The following is a 13,136-nucleotide window of genomic DNA, read 5'->3' on the forward strand; positions in this document are numbered from 1 at the left end:
TGCGGGACCCGCGGGTTGGAAAAAAACCCGGCCCGCGCATCACTAGTAGACAGGGTTCCTACGCAAGTATGGAATTTGATTTTATACCTTTCCAGGTCTGGAAAAGTATGGAAAATGGAAACTATTGTATGAAAATATATTTATCTTAATACTTATCTGGGTTTGGTCTTACTTGAAGTTATTTGGGTTCATTATTTTGTATTAGCTACAATCTCCTGGAAATTATTTGGTGACATAATGGCATACAAATTCAGATTAATGAAAACAAAACGATTCATTGCATCATTTATTTACATGATACACATCTAATTACTCAAATGTCACAAATTATTTGAATTTTTTTTACCGAGAAGTCTGGAAAAAGTATGGAAATTTTGGAATTTCCAATGTGTAGGAACCCTGTGCAGATTGTTATATTTGTGCAGAGTGACTGTCCGTAGGTTGGGGGTCATCTTGGGGGGGGATTGGGGCATTGTTCATTGTAAACTACACCTGTAAGTCTTGCAGAATATCCTGACATTAAATTAAAACTGCATCTTTTCCCATTGTTTTTTGTTTGATTCACTCAAAGTGTCAATATTATGATCAATCAGTTGAGTAGAAATCTAAATCTAAATGTGCTTCGTCTCCCTTCTCTCTCTCTCTGTCTCTCTATAGGAGTCTCCATCGGGGCGGAGGAAGGCCTTGGCCACCAGCAGCATCAACATGAAACAGTACGCCAGTCCCATGCCCACGCAGACGGACGTCAAGCTCAAATTCAAGCCGCTGTCCAAGAAGGTGGTGTCGGCCACGCTGCAGTTCTCGCTCTCCTGCATCTTCCTCCGTGAGGGAAAAGCCACGTAAGAGACAGATTCTTTTTCTGATTCCTCAACAGCTCTGAGGTCAGATAGTTGTCGTCCAGACATATTGAAAGGCACTCGTGTTGACGCGTGCTGCTGTAATAATAATAATTGCCATGAAAGACGCTGCTTCATTCACACAGACTGTTTCTATATCGACGCTCACTCTTTTTGTCAGTAGCTCTTTCTCACACATTCCTCTTTGATATCTCAAACCCACAGTCTCAATCACGGTGGTTGCCATTTGTTATTCATTCTCATTTGATAGCAGCAACTTTCATTTAGAGACAGAGACACACACACACACACACACACACACACAAACACACACTCAAAGACCAGACACACACTAAGAGAGTGGAGCAACAAGGCCTTTGTTGTGGCGCGGACGGCGGGTCGATGGCGCGTAACCCTTGTTAACCCTTCGGGGAATGATGTCGACCACACACAAACAAACTCCATCACACCAGTTCAAATGAGCCTGTGGGCCTGGGAAACACCAAACACAAAGAACAGAGAGGAGAATACAGCGATTATGATGGAGCCGCGGTATCGAGGGACTGCGTTGGGAGTGGGGGTGGGGGTGGGGTGGGGGTGGGGGTGTACACAAGCCTACATAAAATACAAGAAATAATGTGGAAATTGATGCATCTGTGAACAAAGTGATGGCGGAGAAGAGACAGACACAAAGGGCGAGGGAGGAGAGTCGAGGTCTCGGGTGTTTATGGAGGTTCAGTTTCAGAGATGGAGAATGACTTCTAGCTGTCGTCACCTGTTTAACTTGAGAGATTCACAGCTGCATTGAAAATACAGTCCTGATTCATTGCTCTTTATCCCTCTTTTGTTTTTTGTTTTTTTAATTTTAGATTAGGGGACAACGCATATTAATAGACATTGTACAAATATAAATATGCCAGATTATAGCCATGGTCTGTAGTCCCCAGGTAAGTGAGTAAGTAACATTTTATTTATATAGCACTTTTCACAGGGAAGACCCACAAAGTGCTTCACAAGATACATAGAAAATACAACCATCACACCATTAGTATACAAAAGTAGCAGCACATTTGAAGAAGTACAGCAACACAATACAAACACCCCCAGGCTTATTCAAATGGCTGCCTAAACAGATACGTTTTAAACTCTTTTTTTAAAGTGTCGGCAGAAGAAGCGACTCTTAACTCAAAAGGGAGAGAGGCAACGGACTGAAAGGCTCTGTCACCTCTGGTTTTTAGTCTGCTGTGTGGAAAACGCAGATCGCAGTGACCTCACAGGATGGTAAAAAGAGAGGAGATCTGCTAAACGCTGCTCTGTATAGAGGATTTTGTATTAGATCCTGAAATTTACCGGCAGGCAGTGCAGGGTTGCTAAGACGGGAGTGAAGTTAGAGAATTTGTGGGATCTGGACAGAAGTTGGGCGGCAGCGTTTTGAATTAACTGAAGGCGGTCGGTAGTGAGGGGATGAAGGCATGAAGGTAGGTTGTTGTAATAGTAAAAAACACACATGAGAAATACATAGAAGAACCATAGAAGACCAATACAATGATTTACACTAAGAGGGACAGAATACTGACTTAACCATGAACATACACACACAAGTACAATAAAACAAAACAAAGAAAACAGAAGTACCTCCGGTGCAGCATGTATCAAAATGGAAAGTGACAAGAAAATAAAAGAGAAAAAAACAAGAAAAGAAAACTTTTTTGCTCACTTGACTTTAACAAATTGAACATGCACATGCCCTCTCATGTCTCGTCCCCCCAAAAAGAGAAAAAAAAAACTGGTGTTTGCCCTGATTCAGCACAATACGCCACATAACAGTTAACATGGTGCATCGCTGCATCTTTATTTCTGATGGTTGTTCATCTATTTAACATGCCTGGGTTTGTTCTTTTAAATCATCATATCTCTATCTTGTGTGTCTATGTGTTTTAAGTGCTGTCCCTGCCTGTGTCTTCTGATCCAGTGACGAGGACATGCAGAGCCTGGCCAGCCTGATGAGCATGAAACAGGCCGATATCGGCAATCTGGACGACTTTGAGGAGGAGAACGAGGAGGACGAGGAGAACAGGGTCAACCAGGAGGAGAAGGCTGCAAAGATCACAGGTAAAAACGCAGCACAAAGCACTTTTTCTTCTTATTTCTTTAAACGTATGGTTTTGTAGGATCACAGGTCACACACGCTGCTGCTTTGCTGGCATCAGCCAATCAGCATCATGACAGTTGTGTGTTCATTATTAGGTGTTGTCAGTTAAAGGAGAATTCCGGCCATTTTTGACCCCTAAATCGTTTTCCTGATGGTCACCCAGTGTTGGGGGGAGCAAAGAACATGACTAATATTGAGGCAGGCAAAAATACAAAAACAAAAAAAAACGGTGGAGCAGTGCAGTGGTAATGTCCAAAAATATCTCCGACCGTTTTTTGTAAAGAAATCATTACAACAAGGAAAAAGTGTGTGCCTGCATCAATTTTAGTCGCGTTTTTTGCTCCTTCCAACACTGGGTGACCATCAGGAAAATGTTTTAGGGGTCAAAAATGTCCGGAATTCTCCTTTAAATTGTATGTAAAAATCACATCCTGTATAATTTTCCCAAACTGAATAACTTTACCTCGGGGACCAGCGTGTCCAACCCTCCCATACCAGAATAACCAGGACCCAGGCTTCACGTGGGGCATCAACTTTGCTTCCTTGTTGATATTTTTCCCCTCTAACTTTCTGCTGCTGTGAGTGGACCCGTGTGTGTGTGTGTGTGTGTGTCTGTGTGTGTGTGTGTGTGTGTGTGCTTGCAAACGTGCGAAGGAGTGAACATTTGTAAATTCATGAGCTTCATTTCACAACGTTGAGTCCGCTTCAGGTTGTCTTCTGCTGCCTACGCTCTACTCCTCCACCATCAACCCCATTTTCTTTGCTTTCTTCTCCTCCTCCCCGTGCCGGTGGACTGGTGGACTGACGGTGGCTCAGCTCGCTCCCTACATACATACATATATACATATTACATACATATACATACATGTTGAGGATTCATTCTGTGGCTTAATGTATGGGCCGCGCCGCTTCCTACTTTGCTTAATCCAACTTTAGCGCCATCTCTTCATGTTAAGCTTCATGCTTTCTCTCCTCTCTGTTCCCTTCCCCTGCTTCTTTGTCTCATGTATATGTATATGCATCGAGCGCCTACAGCGATTCCACTTGCGTGCGTCTCTGAATCAAAGGACCTGGCCGAGCTGCCAAAAACTTCCTCCTATCGCCTCCCCTCCCTCCCTCCCTCCCTCCCTCTCTCCCCTCTGGATGCTACCTGGCCGCCGAGGCGCCAGCACTAACACTGATCTAACCAACACATACTGTACAACGCTGCAAAACATGTTGTTTTCCTTTTTATCTTTCATATGAAATATGTAAAGAATAAAAAGAGAATGTTTTACGCCTTTAAAAAGATGTGTTGTACACCTCCCATGGAAATATATTTGTGTGTGTGTATTTCAATAATGAACAGTATGTGTGTGAATGAGTGTTGGATGTTCTTCAGTGCTACATACAAAATATCTGGGGATGTACGATAACTATCGCTACAGATGATTTTTGTCGATTACTAGAGCCAGTTATAATTAGCCAATATAATAATTTGATTTTGCTCATTTTCAGTCAGTTTGCCGCGATAATAAATGTTGATTTAGGAAGAGTCATAACTGTTTTTGTTGTGAGCACAACAGTAGTGATGTCGTTTATATTATTGTGTTAAGTCAGAGGCAGAGATATAGTGTTAAATTCATCTTTACTCACTACATCTTAGCCTTTCTTAACCTCTAGGTGTGTATATAAACTATTAACCTTCGTCTTTTTTTAGCTTTCTGCTTCCATCTCTTGTGTTAGGGTCAGTTCCGAGTCTTAAATCAGCTGTAAAACACACTATAAACAATTATTTATCATCCCATTTGTTTCTCATCTCTTGGTTACGTTGTTAGGCTTCTTTATCCATGAAAAGGTTGGTTTTGCACTTATGATTTCAGTTTTAACTCTCATTATTGTTCTTATCGTTATAACCGGGTCAAAATTGACCCTAACACCAAAAATGTCATAATTTTAAAAATTTTTTTTGTTGTTTTATTTTGTTTAAATAGAGGTTTCTGACAAAGTCAAAAAGACTTGATGCAATAAACAAATTTAAACGGGTCAGTGGCGACCCTCACACAAGAGAAGGGTTAAAAATGTTATCAGCATTGGTTATTATAAGAAGCAGATAGTTATCGGTTATCGGTATCGGTGGGGGGGGGGGGGGGTTATCGTGCATCCTTAGAAAAAACAGAGTAACACAATACTAGAAAATTATGATTTTTAAAGATAAGTTATGTGTTTTTCAACCTTCATCTGTTTGTATAAACTGATACAGATAACAAGTTAGCTGTGTTAGAAATGTCTGTCCACTAATATCAATGTTGTGTTAGTGAGCGACCAAGTTTAACACAAACCAAGATCCACACTGAGAAAATGCAGTTGTTATACTGTATATCTATGTACAGATAGGAGATTGTGTATGTGTGTGTGTGTGTGTGTGCGTGTGTGTGTTGATATTCTCGATGGGGTGTGTTATTTTGCCTTGTTCACTGCTATTCTTCCTTCCTCCCTTCCTGTATGGCCCTGTCGTTTACAGAGATAGTAAACCAGTTGAATGCCCTCAGCTGCTTACATGGGGATGATGATGATGATGATGATGATGATGAAGGTGGTGTCCTTAAGCGAGCACGCAAAGCAACCGCTAAGCCTGCCGCTTCCTCCCAAGGTCTTTTTTCACCTTTCTTTCACCTCCTGTTTTTTTTTTTTACTTTTTTTTTCTGACTCTCATCGTCTCGTGAACATTGTGTCACCTCTCCTCTTCCTCCTCTTCCTCCTCCTCCCCCTCCTGCCTTTTCATTACCACCATTTCTATCCATATATTTATTTTTCTTAATCCCTTTCTTCTCCAGCTCTCCTCTTTTTGTTTCTCCTTGGCTCAAATCCACCCCCACCCCCACCTCCTCTACCCCTCCCCACCTCTCCTTCCCTCCTTTCCCGAGCCTCATTGACACTGGTATTGTGATCGTGTTGTGGTCATGTGGTTTGGTGTTACAGTTTATTTTGGTTCATGTTGTGATGTGCCGTACAAAGGTGTCGTGAACACATCAGTCGGTGTTCATCCTTTTGGTTCCTATTCTTTTTTTCTTTTTTTTTTGATGGTGTGATGATCTTCTCCTTCATTTTTACTGCAATTGGAGGTGAACCAAACCAGACCAAAAGGGGATCCAAATAAAAAGGAGGAAAAAAGTTGTGTTGCTTTGTTTTCAAATTGGGATTAAATGTATTTGTTTGTTTTTTTTTAATAGATGAGTGCGTTTCGATCAGTGTTGTTTTTTGGGGGGTTTTATGATGTGGCCTCGAGCTGGAGAGACGCTGGGAAGTTATATAGAGTCAGGTTGGGACAGTGCAAAGTTTTCACTCAAAACTACATTGAGGAGAATATGAGATAAGCACTCGTCAATTAATTCTAATCTTATAATAAAATCTGCATACTCATTGTTACTCTTTGTAATTCACAACAAACCTCAGACTTCAAGGGATAGTTCAACATTTTGGCAAATCGGCCCATTGCCATAATCCCTATAGTTTTAGCAGTAGGTTCGTTACCTTTAATTGTCGGTGCAAGCTATTTTTAGAACGGTGGAGGAGAACCACGAGCTGCTCAGAGCTACGCTACGGAGGCTCATGGGATTTCTTGGTTTCCCTCATCAAACTCATCAAATACACAATCCAACAACTCCAAAACGCTCTGGTGGACAAGTTGTGACTTGCACATTCACCACGCTATGAGATTATAACATACGACAGAGTTGTTTTAGAGGTAAATTCATGTAAAACAGCTGATGCGTGTTGCCTTCAGGGACAGTTTTTCAGCAAGCAGTCTCTGTATTTACCTCTAAAACAGCTTTATCTCGTATCGTTCTGTTATTATCTCATAGCGTGGTGAATGTGCAGGTCACAACTTGTCCACCAGAGCGTTTTGGAGTTGTTGGATTGTGTATTTGATGAGTTTGATGAGGGAAACCAAGAAATCCCATGAGCCTCCGTAGCGTAGCTCTGAGCAGCTCACGGCTCTGCTCCGCCGTTCTAAAACAAGCTTGCACCGACAATTAAAGGTAACAAACCTACTCCTAAAACTATAGGGATTATGGCAATGGGCCTATTTGCAAAAATGTTGAACTATCCCTTAAATTAAAATGTGAAATATCAGACTTGACTATTTGGGTTTCTGGGGTTCTGAGGTTTCTCTACTTGTGCCTCCCAAGTTTTCTGCTTGCACAACACACTCACTACACAACACACACACACATGCACTTGTCATGGCCTAAAACGGGTCTTGAATGTTGTCGGTAAGAGGCGAGGAGAAAGTGCTGTAGCGCTTATCAGGCGCCGCCACTTCACATAGCCACACTACATATAGACCAAAGGACCGGCATGCACACAGAGACTCTGTCGTCGCGCTCAGCAGCACTTCTTGGCATCTACCTCACACACATTTACACTCTTTTCAGAACTGACCCCCACACACTGGCAGCGTGCGATTGAGCTACAGTGAGGATGATGAAGATAAAGTGGACAAGGCTTAGCTCTCCTCTCGCAGACAGCATCTCCATAGCAACTCCGTGCTGCCTTCGCTGTCTCCCACAGTAACCCTCCATACCAACACACAGGGTTTTTTTTTCCCAGAATGCCACTGTTGCGTATATGCATTGCAGTTGGCTGAGGTGGAAGAGGGAAGCACCACAGAAAAGTTTAGGCAGCGCTCCCCAGCAAAGACTGAGTGGTCTTCATGTTTGTGGTTCACTCCAAAGTGCAGTGTGATTTTTTTGTGGTATATTTTGGGGTTTGTATTGTTTTCATTCTTTTTCTTTGTGGGGAAATGTGTTGTTTTTGTTGTTGATGTTTTTGGTGTTTGTTTTTGACTCTTTGTTATTGTCGCACGTCTTTGTGACTTGACGTTTGAATCTGTGGCGACAGAGCTGATCAACAAGCTGAACTTCCTGGAGGACGAGGATCAGGACGCGCTTCCCGCCATGAGCAGCAACCCCTTCGACGACCCCGAGGACGACCTCCATCCCAACCACCTCAACCCCTTCGGTGATCCCGACGACGACGGTATGTATCCGGGACAGGTTTAATAGTTAACTAAAACTAAGACTAGCAGTGAAAAAATAATTTTGTAAACTGAAATAAAAATAAAAATGACAATTTTTCCAAAAACGAGAACTAAAAAAACTACAATGAACAACGCAAAACTAACTAAAACTAAACTGAACTGCAGATAACATGAGATTAGTTTTAGTTTTCTTAGATACATGTCTAAAGCTGCAGGAAGAAAACACCACAGCTCAATATGGGTAGATAAGAGTGAATGTAACGTGATGAGGTCTGATGGGAACATTTATGGGATGCAAAAGAGAAAAATCCTACAAATTTGGAAGTTCATCTTCAGAGGTCTCACAGAGGCTTTCTCCTAAAACCTGAAAAACTAAGACTAAATAAAAACTACCAGTAGTCATTTTCTCAAAAATAAAAACTAAACTAAAACTGCTTCATCACTTGTTTAACTAAAACTTAACTGAAATAAAAAAGCGAACTGAATAAAAATAAAAACGAATGAAACATTTAAAACTATAATAACCTTTGTATGTGTGCATGTGTGTGTTCGGCCTCATGTTGCTTTTTGGAGGGTGGATATTGTCATTGTTGTAACCCGCCACTAAAAAAGTTAAGGTTTATTTTCAGAGTGTCATTGGAATTTGAAGTTTGGACCCACACGCATGTTGTGAATGTGTGTAGTCATGTGTAACTACAGCAGCCGGGCTCCAGCGCTTCAGTCCGATAGCTAAAACCAATATTTTTGTCTGGCCACCTGAGTAGCCAGGTGTATTAATGTGGATTGTTTGTTTTTGAATGACACGCTCTCCCACACTGCAGCTTGTTTAAGTTGTCTTTAATCTGAAGTTCAGGGTTTTTTTTACTTTATGTTCAGCCACAACAATAATCTTTTTAAACCAGAATTGAAATTTTACATAGTTTTATTGGTTTGTATTTGTTTTAGGGATGATATGCTTGCTGCCGTAGCTGTGTGTAGGCATGCATGTGTGTCTGCTATTGATAGGTGTGAAGTTTGATACAACAACTGTTGACATAAACAGTCCACATGTTCACTTGTGGATCATGTTTTTATGAAGAAACACAGTAGGAAAAGTCAAATCAGCCAAGACAGTCACATTTATTTTGATGCCCAGCTCTCGATCCAGCGGTTATAGGATGTATTTGACTCATTGTGGCTGTTTTAGATCAGTATTGTGTGTGTTTTACATCCAGACACTTCTCTCTCTCTCCTCCCGTTCACACAGAGCGTCTTCCTGCTCAGCCGGTCTTACGGAAGCGAGTAGACGACGATCCCTTCTACGACCACGACAACTCGAATCCGTTCAACGAGCCGGATGACCCCGAGGAGGCTCTTACACCGGGGAACCCCTTCGAGGAGCCAGACCAGGACCTGGACCAGGACCAGGACTTGGAACTGGACCCCCAGCCGGACCCAGAGCCCCCGAAGCCCCGGCAGAGGAAGGGCGTACGGCCCGTTGACATGAGCAAGTACCTGTACGCCGACATGGCTCGCAACGAGGAGGAGGAGCTTGATGAGTAAGACTTTTAGTTCTTTTTTTAAATATGTTTTCCCTTTATTGGATAGTATAGTTGAGGGGGAATGACATGCAGTAAAGGGCCGCCCAATGCAGGATTCGAACCGGGGCCGACTGCCATGGGGCGCCTTCTCTACCCACTGCACCACACGACGGCCCAGACTTTTATTTCTTAATTACGCTGTATCAAATCCCGACTCGGCGGCACTTTGCTGCATGTCGTTGCCCCTTTTCTCTGCCTCCCCATTTCCTGTCTCTCTCGACTATGCTATCAATTAAAGGGATACTTCACCCAAAATTGATAATTCACCAATTTTCTACTCACAATCATGCCAAGGAAGGGTTTGGAGAACTTTCAGAGTCGTCAAAACGCTTTTTGACTTCCAGGGTCCGGCTGGCAACAGATTTTCATATAATGGCGACGGATAGAGTTCACTTTTGAATCGTCCAAAACACACACTATGAAACATCCAGATACCTCCATACTGCTCGTCCGTACTGACCCAAGTGTCCTGAAGCCGCCACATGAAAAAATTGTTCGGAAAAAATGAATTAGATCTCTGTTTTTATCCTTGTTGTAGCAGTAGCTCCCAGTGGCTCTGTTGATGTTTGTGCGCATGCGCGAGATTTGCTGTGAGATGTTCGTTCGTCGTAGTGACAGCCACTGGGAGCTACTGCTACAACAAGGATAAAAACAGAGCTCACATTATTTTTTTACAAACAACTTTTTCATGTGGCGGCTTCAGGACACTTGGGTCAGTACGGACACGAGCAGTATAGAGGTATCTGGATGTTTCATAGTGTGTGTTTTGGACGATTCAAAACACACAATCCACCACCATTATATGAAAATCCGTTGCCAGCCGGACCCCCCCTGGAACTCCAAAAGCGTTTTGATGGCTCTGAACCCTTCCTTGGCATGATGGTGAGTAGAAAATTGGTGAATTATCGATTTTGGGTGAAGTATACCTTTTAAAGGCAAAAAGCCTCAAAAATATACTTAAAAAAACATCAAAAACAAACAATACAGTGACTCAGTGCAGAGCTACAATATTTCCAGACTTTCATAAATCTCAGGTTTCATCCTGTTGTATTTTTACAACTTTAACTTTCTCAACTTTCACCTGTCGCTGGTGCCATATAAAGACTCCTGAAGCAACTTCCTACACGTGTCCAGAGCATTAAACACTTCTCTCTGTGTGTGTGTGGGATGTTAAACTGTTTGCTATAGAGGGAGTCAGATAAACACAGAGCAGCTCCCTGACGTGGTTTCTACTAGTGGCCTGTACTCGAAGGATCCAGACTGTCTAGTTCAGTTACTGTTGGCAGGCCAAGTCCTCTAAGACCCCTTCTCCTTCTTCTCCCCCCCGCGCCTCCTTCTTCTTCTCCATCAAGTCAGAGTGACGAGGCAGCTCTTTCAACAGGAACAAGGGCCCTGTTGTTTCACTGCATTCTTTAACCTTGTCTCCCTCCTTTCCCTCCTCGTCGTTGCCTCCCTCCCTCCCTCCCTCCCTCCCTCTCTCCTATCAATTTGTTGCTCCATACTTTCCCTCCTCGCCATCCTCCTTAACTTCCTCAGGCTCTGCTCACCTCAAAAGTTGTTGTTGGTTTATTATGATTAAAGAAACTACGCAGCCAACCAGGAGGACGTCTTGTTAACTGCCTCAGCAGGTTTTTTAATGATAACATTTAATCAGCGATTTAAGAGTTGTAGCAGCAAAACCTCAGACTGTGAGGATCCTTTTTTGTTTCGCTAAGTCGCTGATTTCATTGTGTGTGTGTGTGACCTCTGCAGAAGAGCGCCTCTGCCTTTTAAAATTTGTAGACTTGTAGGTTTGTGGCCGACCGTTGAGCGAAGCCGTCACGCCGACAGTCGGGACGTGTGTTTCAGTCTAAAGACAGACAGACAGACTGGCTGTGTTTCTTTTGCTCCGTCTCGTACATCGGGAGCAGCTCACCGCAGAATAGAAAGTTCAAGAGGGCAGCGCGGTGTTTTGACTGGAGCCCTTTCACATGTCTTTTAGCCGGTGCTGGTCTGTTAGAGCTTCTATAGACCTGCCTGATTTTCTTTTCTTCGCTTCTCCCCCCTCTTCTTTTCTTTTCTTGCTCCCTCTCGGTCAGATAGACACTGAGTAGCTATAACCTTTTCTTTCAGACAGATACCTAGTCAATCAGTTTTTTTTTTCTCTTTCTCACAGTCGCTCTCACCCTCCCTCACCCCTCTCCATCCAATTCTCTTGTTTGTTTAGGATTGCTTGTTGCATGTTGAGTGAATGTCTCAAGACCCTGCCCCTGCTTTCAGTGTCACAAGCGCATGCCTGTATATTGATAACACTCTGGTATGTGCGTACGAGTGGCTGTGTGTGTGTGTGTGTCTGTCAGTAGTCCACCCTGGGCCGTGAGGATATGAGGTCACCCAGACCTGACCTCAGTGCACCTGCATCTTCTATTACCTTACCACTTGTGTGTGTGTTGTTCATTGTGTTTCACCAAACTCTCGTTTCCATGTAGCAATTTCCCTAATTTTTAATTAACTGATGAACTATGACAGTTTAATGTCATGTTAAGATTAGGGCTGTCAATCTATTTTAAAAAAACAACTAAGTAATCGCACAATTTTCTGCAATTAATCAAAGAATAAACTGCATTTGTCCACTTATGACGAATATTTATTTACGGATAATCATCAAATTAGTCTAGAATAAACACAAAGAAAGTATATTTAAATTCAAAGACTATTTTAATGGCTTTCTTTAAACTTTGAACACAGTTTCTCTCCTGTAAAGTAAAAATTTGGCACGAAAAAGGCACCTTGCTTATATCCTCCAACAGAAATAACAACAAAACCCAGTACAGGCCTACATGTGTTGAAGTGCAGGTTGAATATCAAAACCATCAAAACCACTCCAGACAACTTATGCGCATGTGCCAACATTGTTTTTCCTTTTTTCCTACCAAGCTGTGCGCCGTGGACGTGCACGAAAAAACAACCACATCGCACTGAATTTCCCTCTGCTAAATGTTTGTTTTTTTTAAAGTGTGATTACGTCTGCTATGTATAACATGTTTATGACACGTTATCATGTCTTGATTTATGTCAAGTTGTCATAACAAAGACATTAAAACAATGTCAACTTTGTGTCAAAAGTGACGTAATTTACTGAATGTCCGTTTATGACAGTCTTATGAAAACCCATTCAAATAAAGTGTTACCGCGATTTCCTTATGTTTAATTAAAGCAGAAGTAAGTGGTCCGGTCGTTTTCGCTAATGCTGCGTTCCAGGCAGGCTTTTGAAATCGTAAATTACAGCTTCAAGTCACAACTTACGACTTTGTAGCGTTCCAGGCAACCCACTCGTGTTTCTCCGACTTGTTTTACCTGTGAAAGTCACTATAACGGCCACTCGTAACTTCCGACCGGTGAACTCGTACCAGATCGAACTGGTATGACTTCACGGTCGGAAAAATCCGAGTTTCCTTGAACACACCATAACAGTCCTCGTCCCTACGTCGCCACATTCACGGCGTCCCTTGGCTGCACACACAGCCCTGCATGCCGTTCTCTCTCCTCATTGGATAAAAACTGTA

At 42.5% G+C, this 13,136-nt stretch overlaps 1 protein-coding gene across 5 annotated transcripts in view; it reads left to right on the forward strand.

Moving 5' to 3' along the window:
• The window catches only part of ehbp1 (EH domain binding protein 1), a 179,951-nt gene that overhangs the window by 49,829 nt on the left and 116,986 nt on the right, over window positions 1-13,136 (forward strand). For 3 of the 5 annotated variants that reach the window (XM_085799425.1, XM_085799428.1, XM_085799429.1), the window contains exons 5-9: window positions 658-839; window positions 2,809-2,948; window positions 5,492-5,620; window positions 7,873-8,010; window positions 9,258-9,549. In XM_085799425.1, the coding sequence (XP_085655551.1) occupies window positions 658-839; window positions 2,809-2,948; window positions 5,492-5,620; window positions 7,873-8,010; window positions 9,258-9,549 (881 nt within the window). The remainder of the gene's footprint in view (window positions 1-657; window positions 840-2,808; window positions 2,949-5,491; window positions 5,621-7,872; window positions 8,011-9,257; window positions 9,550-13,136) is intronic. The other 2 variants (XM_085799426.1, XM_085799430.1) reach the window with 1 other exon arrangement.

Source organism: Trachurus japonicus, chromosome 15 (assembly GCF_045865225.1).
Source record: "Trachurus japonicus isolate A0001 chromosome 15, Traja_1.0".
Taxonomy (NCBI): Eukaryota; Metazoa; Chordata; class Actinopteri; order Carangiformes; family Carangidae; genus Trachurus; species Trachurus japonicus.